Source organism: Rhinolophus ferrumequinum, chromosome 4 (assembly GCF_004115265.2).
Source record: "Rhinolophus ferrumequinum isolate MPI-CBG mRhiFer1 chromosome 4, mRhiFer1_v1.p, whole genome shotgun sequence".
In the NCBI taxonomy this organism is placed as follows: Eukaryota; Metazoa; Chordata; class Mammalia; order Chiroptera; family Rhinolophidae; genus Rhinolophus; species Rhinolophus ferrumequinum.
Window position 1 is genome coordinate 55,443,916 of NC_046287.1, and position 12,313 is coordinate 55,456,228.

At 42.2% G+C, this 12,313-nt stretch overlaps 1 protein-coding gene across 4 annotated transcripts in view; it reads left to right on the forward strand.

Moving 5' to 3' along the window:
• ATP11A (ATPase phospholipid transporting 11A) overlaps nt 1–12,313 on the forward strand; it is a 132,789-nt gene that overhangs the window by 113,858 nt on the left and 6,618 nt on the right. For 2 of the 4 annotated variants that reach the window (XM_033103990.1, XM_033103991.1), the window contains exons 26-28: nt 5,772–5,837; nt 6,633–6,736; nt 8,849–9,014. In XM_033103990.1, the coding sequence (XP_032959881.1) occupies nt 5,772–5,837; nt 6,633–6,736; nt 8,849–9,014 (336 nt within the window). Of the gene's footprint in view, nt 1; nt 484–5,771; nt 5,838–6,632; nt 6,737–8,848; nt 9,015–10,501; nt 10,581–12,313 lie in introns of those variants that run through there. The other 2 variants (XM_033103992.1, XM_033103993.1) reach the window with 2 other exon arrangements.

Sequence of the window (12,313 nt, forward strand, 5' to 3'; positions counted from 1 at the left end):
GATAATGACTACCAACACACACATGGTAAGACAGTTGTGGGTGTGTCCTCTCTATGTTTTTGGAGTGCATTCTAAATAAAATATTTCTCGAAAATATTTTCAAATGTGACTTCTTCTGTGTGCTTTGTCAGTAGAAATACTCTTAGCTGCTGCTGCCTTTTCCCTCCTGTAGAACTAAAGTTATATTAGAGAAGTCTGTGTATATTTGATCATTTGTACTTGGTGTTTTCTCTCTGAATTTCCATGTCAGGATTGCCAATTGAATCAGTGATGTTTTCTAAATTGGCTTGTTTGAACTTCCCTTTACCTTAAATGAGAGGCAACATACACAGGTATGTGTGGCCTGCTGGGGGCATTGCTTTGAATGTGGCAAACCTGTGCTACCTGAGAGAATTGTGAAAGACATGGAGTACGCTTCCGAATTGTTCACTACCTAAATGTCACAGTATTTAACCTGGCCATACAAATAAACACTACTGTTGACGTAAAAGGGTAACTTAAGAACAGAAGGTTATTTCATTTCCTGTTTGACAGAACACCTTTCTTTTCCTTGTTTTGTTTTTCTATACTGTTTATCCCTTCAAACTGTTGGACTGAAACAGGAAAGTCTTGCTATAGGTCTCGTGCCATTTGCTTACCTATTTATTTGTTTCTTACTTTTCATTACTAAAAGATGCTGTTGTCTTTCATTATCATTTAAACCAATTTTCACTAAATTGATCTCGAGAATTTTTTAATCTTATTTCACTCTTCTACAAACTGTACATTATTCCGGAGTTTATTCTTCGCCTTCGTTTATTTGAATTGAATAATACCTGGATGTCACCAGGCCATAGATGTAGTTAAAAAGAGCTATCTTATCATTCTTATGTTTCTTTTATAAGATTTCCTTACAGGTTATGCTTTGAGTAAGCATCCTGCGTGTATCTTAAAAAGAACTAAAATTTTGTGTCCTGAGGACTGATATTCCAGGATGATGGTAGTATGCCAGTATCGAAACCAGTGCCATTCATCTAGCACTTTACTTGCAGTTTACTTTCACAAATCTTATCCTCTCTCACTACAATCGTCCTTTCAGTTGAACATTTTCATGGTGTGAAAATTAAGGAAACTGGAATTCAGACAGATTAAAGAATTTGTACAAGGTCAGGTAATTATCACTCAAACCCAGGATGTTTGTAAAATGGAGAGTGTTTGTCTTGTTCCTTGCTAATTCTTGTTTTAATCTCAGTATTACATAGTAAAATGACAGGTACTTCTCAAGAAGTATCATTAGAAGACTGTGTCAGTGGGGAAAGGACACACATAAAAAGGCATGCCTGACCGTGCACCCTGGAAGTGGGAGCGCTGCTTGATTGGCGCAGTGTGGCCTTGGGGTGCAGACCTGCAGTGAGGCCTTCTCAGTGTGATGGTTGGGCAGCATCTCCTCCTCCTGCTCCAATTCCTGCAGCCCTGATGCATCTCCAACCAAACTTCCATCCAGCTTCTCCTCATGCTACTGGGTCAGTGGGTGCAGTGGCGGTTTGAAGTCCTTCATGTGATCCCAGGATTTCTATCAATCCCTTGTTTATCTCCTATTTCCTTAAGGGTGCCCTGAAAGCCCACACAAGCTAAATGCTAACTTCTAGGATGATGCTTTTTTGAGACACTTTTATGCCCTCCACGATTACTACTTACTTGCATGCCTTTGCTCATCTGTTATTGGACAGAAGTGTTCATTAGAATTTGAAACAGTGACAGAAAGAGGAACCAAGATAGAAAAAATACAAGTTGGCCTGCACCATTCCAGCTAAGAAAAGCCCAGCGAATACCTTGTGGCTCATTGGCCAAGAGCTTTGAGAGCCCTCGTTCTGCTTGCTAGCCTGTCACGGCAAAGATTCAACACATATCATGTACATCTTGTCATAGGAAAAGCTTCTGAGACACATTATAAACCAGTACATGGGGTAGTTGGTGCCAAATAAGGTATTTAATGTGAGGTGTTGTCTATAGTTATGCATTTGAGAGGTAAAATTTACTCCAATTCACTAACCCTCTTTAGGAGTTAAATAACCTAACAACTTAGAGTTGTAAGAACAAGATGAATAATACTCATAGCATCCCTAATTACGAGTGACAGGTCTGTGAAGGACCCAGAGTGGACACTTTCATCCTGTTTCTAGGCGGACAGGAGCTCCAGGAGGTTGGAATGACCCAAGACCACTCCATAGCAATGTCTGGTGTTCAAGCTCTAGACCTCCCACTGTGCCTCAGCATCTCCAGAAGGAGCCTTTCTCATTCTGGATTGTTGATTCTTAAATTCTTATTTGTTTGGGGGTTGGGGGTAAGAGTGTTAGATCACCTACAAAACTAAAAATGGTATCATGGACTGGTTCTGGAGTAATTCAAATAAACCTACAAAAAGCAGATAAATAAGAGGCAGTCTCAGGTGAGTGATGCCCTTGGTTCTAAGGTAGCAGGGCAATTTCGAGATTATAATATTTATCACTTTCTGATGGTATTCCTTACAAATAAGAATGCATCTTCTTGGTAGTATACTTTAGATGCATTGTTCTATTATTGATTGGCAGTATGTGAGGACCACTTTTTTTAAAGACTTAAATCATTCTAGAGGAACATTTGTAGATCAAACATAGTATTGAGGGAACAATAGAATCACTGATAACTTTTGAAAAAGAGAAATTCACTTCTGGGACATTTTCTGCACACATATCATGAGCCATAATTATTTCTCAAATGAGAATACTAAGACAGTAATTATTGTTGAACAGCAGGATATTCCTAAATGAACACTTGAAAGTTTAGAGCCTGTTATAATAGACATCAAGTAAGCATCGAGATAACTGAACTATGAGTAATCACAACTGTGGCAAGAACAAATTATTCCAGCAGACTCGGGAGAAATATGGAATGAGCGTATGAAGGCAATGTGGTAGGTGTTTATTATGGCCATAATTTTGAGAAAACACAAGTCATGTTTGTCACAGAATATTTTTACACATAAAAATTAAATTGGCCTGAATTGTAGTGCTTTTATGAGCAGGAAAATTTATTGCAAAATCTCCATCCTCGGAAGAGAGAGAAAGAAATGTGAGGAGAGGGGTTTAAACTTACTTAGATCTGGTGGAGTTGCAGGTTCCAGGAACATTCTACTAATTCTCATTATCATCTGAATGAGGCTATAAAGTTAGTGAAATTCTCATTGGAAATACAATGTTAGGTTAGGAAATCAGACACAGAGCTTCATGGGGGGTGGGGGGGCGGAATAGATGTCACTTGGAAAAAAGATAGTCCCTCTGGACAACCCTTTGAGAAAGGGGATTACTGTCCCAATGAATTATCCCACCTCCCACTGTGAAAATCCATAGAAATAATGGCAAATGATTTTAATAACGACTTGACTATTAGCAATTAGCCTGAGGACTCCCTAAAAACAAATGAGGAAATTAAGAGGAGCTTACTGAAATGTTACCATGTTTGTCCATCTTAATGAACCAGAAATACCTTGCTGGAGGGCATAAGTAAAGGTGGAGCAGATAGTGAGCATTGCCCAGGATTCTAACCAAAATTCTCAATTCTGGGTTTAACTGCTTTGTTACTATTCACTTGTAAAAATTATAGCTGAGGCCCATGTGATTTACTGGACTAGGAACTAGAAGGCCAGATTTGTGATCCCAGGTATACTAGAATCTACCAAATCTGAAGAAACTCAGCAGTGCCCTAGGGAAGCACCCCTGCCCTCAGGGAGAGAGAGAAATAAAGAAGCCACTGGAGCGATTGAAAGTTTGTCTCTGATTTGTGATGCTGTAGATAATATCCTATCACTCTGCTAGGCGTGCTCCATTCCCACATTTTGCTTTGTCTGACATTTTTAAAAAAGATTTCTATGTTTCCTTCCAAGCAAGGGTGGCAGACTGGCAGGCCTGGGGTGTGAGGAAGTGGAGAGCAGGGCAGGTGGGCCTTGCTGCCAGATCCCTCTGCCTGTGCCCACACGGGATTCAGAGCTGCTTGTCGCCTTCCTGCAGGTTCACCCTTCACTTTTGGCTAAAAACATCAGCTTCCTGTGAAACAAAACAGCCACTTTGTTCTCCAGCACCCTACTGGCCAAGCATTTTTGTAGACTGCTGCCAAACTGCAACGGAACTCAGAGTTATAGAATTTTCCTGCCCCAGAGTTAAGCACTGATGAGAGAACACTTTCTGTGGGGGTTTCCCAACCTGATCACCATTGCTTTTGGGGGGCAGAGTTGTTGGTTGTGATTCTGCCCTGAGCAGTTAGCAGACCCCTGGCCTTTGCCTGCTAGATGCCAGTAGCACCCCTCCCGGTGTTGTGCCAACCACAAATGTCTCCAGACATTGCAAGTGTCTCCGAGGGACAGAATCACACCACACACCCTCCCCCCACCTCACCCCCATACTTGAGAGTCACTGGTATATGTGAATCTGAGTGATGAAAGCCCAATTTTGAGCATGATGATGAAGTAAAAAGTGAAAAAGAGACGTTGGTTGGGGTCCTTAAGAAGTCTGTCTTTATAACAAAGTCCTAAAACTTTAGTTTTTCTTCTAGAATTCGATAGTAGTTCTTCCCTCACTAAACATATCACAAGATGGGTTGCCCACACATTCACTAGAGTTGAGTTACATGTAGTTATGCATATTCCTTTGGTTGAAAATTAAATATAAAGGAAAGCCATTTGTATTCCATCTCTTTAATTCTTTGTGAAATAAAGCTTTATTTTATTTTAAAGAAGTACAAGGAACGTTTTCTGAGAGGCATGAAATCTTCAGAATCTGAAGCCCTAGAAGTAGATCAATTCTTATTGTAGAAATCTTGAAGAATCTTGTAGAATAAAATCTATAGACTGATTTTTTCCCCTAAGAGAAAGAAGTCTCAAGTAGTAGGTGTTTTATTTTGTTTGTGTCTTTGTCTGTAGTTGAGAAATGTGTTGTTTTCATGATTTGACTCCTGTGCTTTCACCACATGGCCATTTCCTGCATCCTGCCAGAGTCCCCAGGGGGCGCCCTGAAACCCTGCTCCCTGCCCCCTTTTCTGGGACTGTAGCCATGTCTGTGGTTCTGGCCATCAGATTGGCTGCGGGGAGCCTTCCGTGTAGCTCTGTCTTATCTGTCTTCATTTCTGCCTTTCCTATGATTTTCCCTAGGAAAGTCCCATCCTTGATGTTGCCCATACATGATGCGGTTGTTTTCTCTCATTGCTTACTAGCAAAATGTTCTAGCAGTTGCTTTTCTTCCAGAGCAGGCGGGTGTTTGAGTTGATTCCAAAAGGGAACAGACACAAACTCTACTGAGTTTCTTCTTGAATGTACAGAAGGCGTAATGCTAGGTAATCGGGTGAATGTCTCTTCTCCATGAAACGTGAAATAGAACAGAGCTAGCATCATGCGTATTATAATACCAGCTTTCCAGTATTTTTCTAGCTCTCAGTTTGTGACATTAGGACCGCTGTTTGTTGAGAGTACCGAGGGGACTGATATCAAGGATGACAGGATGGTCACTGTAGGCTCTGTTCCCACCATGGAGTCACTGTCCTGGCCCTGGGGGGTGGTGCCAGGAAGCCAGGGGACCTTGAGGGCCCCAGAGTGTTTACTGCCACCTCCTTTCACTTTGTATTAACAAGACAAAGTCCCTGTATCTTTGGGGTTTGAAGTATTGGCACGCAAGAACAATGAGATATATTCTTTAACCCTCTTGTTTTGAGTGCAAAAGGGGAAAAATATGTATTAACAGACTGCTTGGACTCTGTCCCCACAGATATTTGGAAACTGGACCTTTGGGACACTGGTGTTCACTGTGATGGTATTTACAGTCACACTAAAGGTAAATTCTCTCACCTTGATGTTTCTTCGTTTAGCGACAGTTATCCCCTGCGTGTGTGTGTCTCCCCACCTCTGAATTACAAATCCATACCAAATTCCAAATCCACACTTGCACCCAGCCCAGGTGAGCTCCTGGGCCCACTCAGGTCACCATTTAAAGGGGTCAAACACAGACTCAGCACACCTGGCAACCCAAAATGGGAACTTCCAGAATTACACAGAAGGTAGATGAAGGAATGAGCCTTTTCTTTATAAGAGAATTCAGATTAGAATTCTTTTATTTGGCAAGAGCAGCCCTCTCTTAGTGGATTCAAAATATACTTTAACTGAAACAAATTAATGTATTGTGGAATATTCAGTGCTTTTTAAAGTCATATTTTATATGAGATATCATTATGAAAATCCCCAAACCTATCGACCTGAGTCTTAAAAAGTGATACAAAGGAAATCCAAAAGTGCTTCCCTTCGTAGAAATATAGCCAACGGCTTAAGCTCTTGCCCCCAAGTCCTCCCTGTTGGAGAAACACTTCCAGGGTGCATTTCCCCAGGAGCCGGGTGAGAGTTACTAGGAATGTTGTGATTCCAAGGACCGTGACATCGCATATTCTTTATCTCCATTGGAAGAATAAAGTTTTGTTTTTCCAAAGCAGTTTCAAATGGGCATGTTGGCTAGAATTAAGGCGATGGTCGTTTATTTGTTTGTTTTGTTATTTTCTGGCTTTCTTTCCTAGTTGGCATGGCTCATACTGATATGCCAAGGTAATACCACTATTAACCAGCTTTTTCTTCCTTTTAGCTGGCGTTAGACACACACTACTGGACTTGGATCAACCATTTTGTTATCTGGGGGTCACTGCTCTTTTACATCGTGTTTTCCCTCCTCTGGGGAGGAATTATCTGGTATGAATGTGATCATATTATGTAATCATTATTACCTTCTGTATCTTCCATCAAGGGTTCAAAACACATTTTTTGTACAGCCTCTTTCCTGGATGTGAGTATTTGTTGAATGCCTGCTGTGTGCAAGGCATCGTGCCAGGGTCTGTGGTACTAAGAGAGGGATAAGACAGGTGTGGTCCCTGCTTCTTTAACCCCGCAGCTCGGTGCGGGACACATGCTGTGTAAGAACTAATCAGGCTTGTGACAAGTGAGAAACAGACCAGATGCTATAAAGCAAGGGACCTATTTCAGATCAAAGTCCAGAGAAGCCTTCTCAAAAAAGTCATTACTTAAACTAAAACCTGGGAGAAAAACACCATCATCATCATCATAGGCCACACTCATTATATTAAATTTTTTCAAGAATGAGGCAGGGGCTAAGTATTTGACAGGGCGTGTCTCATTCAATCTTCCCCACAACCACGTTCTCTACAAACTATAAATGTTAAAATGGACATAGAGGCCAGTGGAGCTGGCCTCGAGCTGAGGCAGGCTGCACGTGCAAAGCCCTGAGGCAGGGCCCTGGCAGGCGGAAGGACTGGAGAGTGTGTCCTATGTCTAACTGGAGAAGTAAGTAGGGGCCAGCTTCACTGGGCCTATAGGCCATGTAGGACCTCAACTCCAACCTGACAACAGAGGGACACTGTCAAGGATGTTAAACAGGAATGGCAGAGTCTGATTTCTCTTTTAGAAAGATTACTGTGGGTGCTATGTTGAAAATGAACTTTGGAGTAGAAAGAGAACAGGACGGCCAGTTTAGAGACTATTGCAATAAAGCAGTCAAGAAATGGTGTTGAGGCCTGATGAGGGCAAGAAGTGGCTGCATTTCACATCTATTCTGTTATTATCACAAGCATGCCTTTGCCCATGCTGTTTTCTCTGCCACGAATGCCTTTCCAGCTAGCCTACCTCTGGAGCTCTTATTCATTCTTCAAAACATGGTGGTTCATTGTCCTCTTGAATGCTTCCCTCAAACTGTCTTACAGGCGGGGCAGGTCCACCTCAGCCCTTAAGCATTTGTTCATTCTCCATGGTACCAAAGGACCATGACCTGGGAGGTAGTGCCCCCTTCAGCGGGGTGTGCTGTCTTCACCCTAGGCCTGGCCAGACATGAGTCCAGACACAATGTCCTCTCCATTTTGCATCTCCAATATTGAGTACAGCTTCTGGGAAACATAGGCAGCCCCTGAAAACGAAGAAAAAACCTCTCTAGTCACTCTTGTGCCCCTGTTGGCAGGAGCTGAGATGACCCAACCTCTTGTTCCATTACTACCCTCTAGTGACCAATGCCATGCATTACATGTTCTTTGAGACCGGGAAATACAGGAAAACTACCTAAGGTTTGGTGGGTTTCCAACAACCCTGCCCCAAGCTAAAAATCCCTGAAGTTCTAGTGAACTTTCTGAAGCTATGGCTGTGTAAGAGGAAGGTTTCATCATGAAAACTCCTCTGACTACCTCCTGGGCCATAGGGTTTAGGAATTGTGAAACTGTATGACTCAAGTTCAGCATAATATGACTTGCTGCATCCTTTTCAACTTCTTTCATGGAGCCCAATCTAGATATTTTCTCTCATTTCTAGATTTGTCTGGTAGGGAAGTCATTTCATGCTCTGTATTTTTATAGAAAAATTTTAAAATGTTTTATGGCATAAGCTTTAGGTAGTTAACTAACTCTGCTGATCAGAACACGTGCATATCTTCGTGTTAATAGCCATTGTGATGCTGAGATTTTTAAAAATCACCTATTTTAATCTTTTAAAATCTTTTTTGTTATTCTGAAACTGAACTTCACGGACTTATTTTCCCTTTGGGATGACTTCATAGAATTCCTCCCTGCTTTCCCCATTCATAACACCCCAGTATTATAGGGGAAGGTCTACATCCCATTGTTTATATGAATAATTCAAGGCAGGCTAAATGGCTTGTCCAGTGATTATTGGTGCCAAAACTCAAAACTGCCAGAATAAATGGGCCCTTCATGCTCACAGAGAAAACAGTAGATTTCAGTGTTTCTCCTGATGACCTCTGACCTGCCATCGTGTTGTTGTTTTTTTCTTCCCTCAATGCTCCAGGCCATTCCTCAGTTATCAAAGGATGTACTATGTGTTCATACAGATGTTGTCCAGTGGCCCTGCCTGGCTGGCCATCGTCCTGCTCATCACTGTCAGTCTCCTTCCTGATGTTCTCAAGAAGGTCCTGTGCAAGCAGCTGTGGCCCAGTGCCACAGAGAGAGTCCAGGTACCCAGCTGCTCCCAGCCAGAGTGTCGGGCGCTGCAGCTCCCCAGGCTCAGAGTGGGAAATAATCATTATAAAGGCCAGCATAAAGGGTTTGAGTTGGAAATGTCATCAGTCTAAGTAATACAAATGGATTTCACGATATATGATTTTGAACATTAACTTAGGTCAAATTCAAGATGACCAATGTTTAGACCAAAACAGCTAGACAGTTGAAATAAGAAAAAGATTGCGAAAGATTAAGCAAATACAAAGACAAATTATTTTTGTGTAAATCTAAAAAGTATTTTTAAAATCATTACTTTGATGGTAAAATTGCATTATTTTTAAGGATGGTGAATTTGGCTCAAAACTTTACCATTTATATTGGGAAATTCTGGTCATTAGTAGGGCTACTTATTTTCCACACTCCCAAATTGAGGCCAATAAGCTGAATTCTGGATTCAGGTAAGAAGTGAGATATACAAAATGCCCAAAGGTGTTACTTGGAGCTTCTAGAAACCACTCTGGCCTTTCCCAGGGTTCTCAGGGAATACATGTCCCCCAGCCCCTCACCCCTGCAATTTCAGGGCACATCCCCTGTCTCCTCACCCTTGTGATTTGCCCATGAAGGTGCAGAATCTCAGTAAGGGGAAGGAAGGATCCTGATATGGGGGCAGAAGCCATAGCAGGGGCTGTTCCTGCAGGTTGCATATCTTCCTCCTAGAGCACAGGTGGTTGTGCAGGTGAAGGTAGTGGGGAGGGAGTAAGGCAGAAGAGGATGAGTCATACATTCTGGGAGCAGTGATGAGGCACTCTGGAAAGCTAAGATGGCCCCAAAGTTCTCCATCTCCAAGTTCTGTTGGTCTGCGTTAGGGACGGGAGACAGATGGCCCTCCATTGGGGTTTGAGTGGAAAGGGAACAGATACTGCGTTTGCCCACCTCCAGCAATCTCAGCAATTGAGTGGGATCCAGTTGGTGAGCTTTCTTAGAACTCTAGTGCTGATTTAAAATGCTAAAGCCAGTGCCACCAGCTCCTAGTGATTCCCTCCTTTATGCACCTGCCATGTTTGTGAAGTCAGCGCTGACACAAACTCAGGAAGAGATTAGTGAGAGTGTACATGTCCAACTTCACGGTGACTTGTTTAAAGTTATCACCTTTAAACAAGTGGTATGGGACAGGGATGTTTGCAGGACTTTGAGGCTTTCCCTTTGGTGGCAAGGAGGAGAAATACAGCCGGAATGGGAGGGGCACACTGCCCTCCAGGTGAGAGTCCCTGGACAGGGAGTGGGGGGTGGGGGAACGCTAAGACTGTTAGGAATGTGCTGGCATTGTGTGGTCTCAACCTGTGCGGAAGATGTTGTTGGCATTTAACCAGACTCACAGTCTCTTCTTGTTTCTCTTTTCCTTTCCTCATTCCCTCCCATCTTCGACCTCTTTGCCAAAATAACCACTACCACCTTGTCTAATGATGTGCATGGTCCCTCCTGAACCTTCTGGGACTGGCAGACTAAGAACCAGTGCCTTTCTGTTGAGCAGTCCACCATCTTTATGCTTTCTCAGACTTCCAGCAGTCTGAGTTTCTGAAGAAACAAGGTGATGCTTTTCTGTCTTTTTGCATGTTTGGGATTATAGTCACAGGACAACAGAGGGCTGACTTTTAATATCAAGAGCTGTTGAACGCAACACACTCTGGTGTTTATGTCTCGTGTCTTTGTTATAACGAGCACCACACCAGGAAATCCAGGGATAACTTGTACCTGGAGAGGTGGAAAAGGCACATGGGCTGTGTTTTCTATCAATGCCACTAACCAGTGTTTCTCTCTCAGCGTCCATTGGAAGTAACAGATCCCACCTTCAAGGAGGCGGCTGCGTCTTCACTCAGGCCTTGCTCAGCGGGTCAGGCTGTGCTGCCTTTAAAATTCGTGGCTCCTACACACGAAGGTGTGGGTGTGGCCCTTCCTAAGTCACACGAGCCCCTGAGTGAGCAATGTTACCTCAGTGCCGTCCTTCTCTCCACAGCCCACAGAGGAGGAGTAGCAAGACCTCCTCACTCACACTCACCTCTATAAGTCCATTCTGCCGACAGGGAAACTGAGGCCTCCAAGGTGAAGTGTGCACAGGGCCCGTCAGAGCACTGCAGAAAAGGCGAGACTCAGGAGAGCCACTTGGACTGTGGACAAAGCCAGGAGAGATGTATTTGGGGTCAAATGTTTTACCAAATTCTCGTAATTTTTTTTTCTTTAACCTATTTTTTAGAAAAAGCCTTCTACTTTGCTTTAAATGGCTGTAGTAGCCTTTTTCTCAGCCATATAGGGCTATTTGCACAGCATTTCTTTCTCTGTGGCAGCTGCCTGGGATTAAAGACTTTTCATCCAGAGCCAAGATTTCAAGGACAAAGCATTGTCTAGAGAATGTTTTCTATCTGTTTTCCAGTGATATGTTCATGTACCTAAATACTGCATTTTCATGTGCCCCAAATTAATGATACTTTGAAAACACATTTGGTATTACTATTTTACCAAGGCAGCTTGTTTAATAGGAAAATGCCTAAAGCAAGAAAAAAAGCTTTTCTTTTTCTTTAACTAACAGCTCATCCTCTATACATTTTGAATAACTATTTTTTAACTAACAGGATAGTACATTTTTTTCAGTTCAAGTAATTATTGGCAATCAAAACTTTTCTAATCTGGTGCCGTGAGAACTTGTTAGAATAAGTTACATAGTTTCATGTCACTGTTTACATACTTGAAAACAATTAGGATGGAATTATTAAGAACACTTTAATAAGTCACAGGAGGTGCTTATGAAACTCATTCAATCATGCCAGCTCTGGGCTAAAAATAAATACTCTAACGATTGATGCAGTTTATTAAGAGTCAATTTGCTTCTGTACCTTTACAGAAGTCAGGCTCTCGCTGCTTGGAGAAGGTTGTCACTGAGTGTTCTATGCCACATGGGGTGTGACCCACAGGTATCCCCACACCCATGCCTTCACACAAAGTCCCTGCAGCCAGCATGCCCCTGGCACACACAAGGTGAATGCTTGTGTTGCTGTAAAACCACTGGACTCTTGCGAAACTTTGGAGGAATAAACAGTTAACTAGTCCTTATGTGGAATACATTGTACTTCAAATGGATGGGTTTTTTTGTCTTTTAATCTGTTCTATTGAAAAGTAAAACATCACAGGCACCAGTATATATATATATATATGTATATATATATATGTATATATGTATATATGTATATATGTATATGTATATGTATGTATATGTATATGTATATCTCCCTATGTTAATTTTTATATATAATTGAATTAT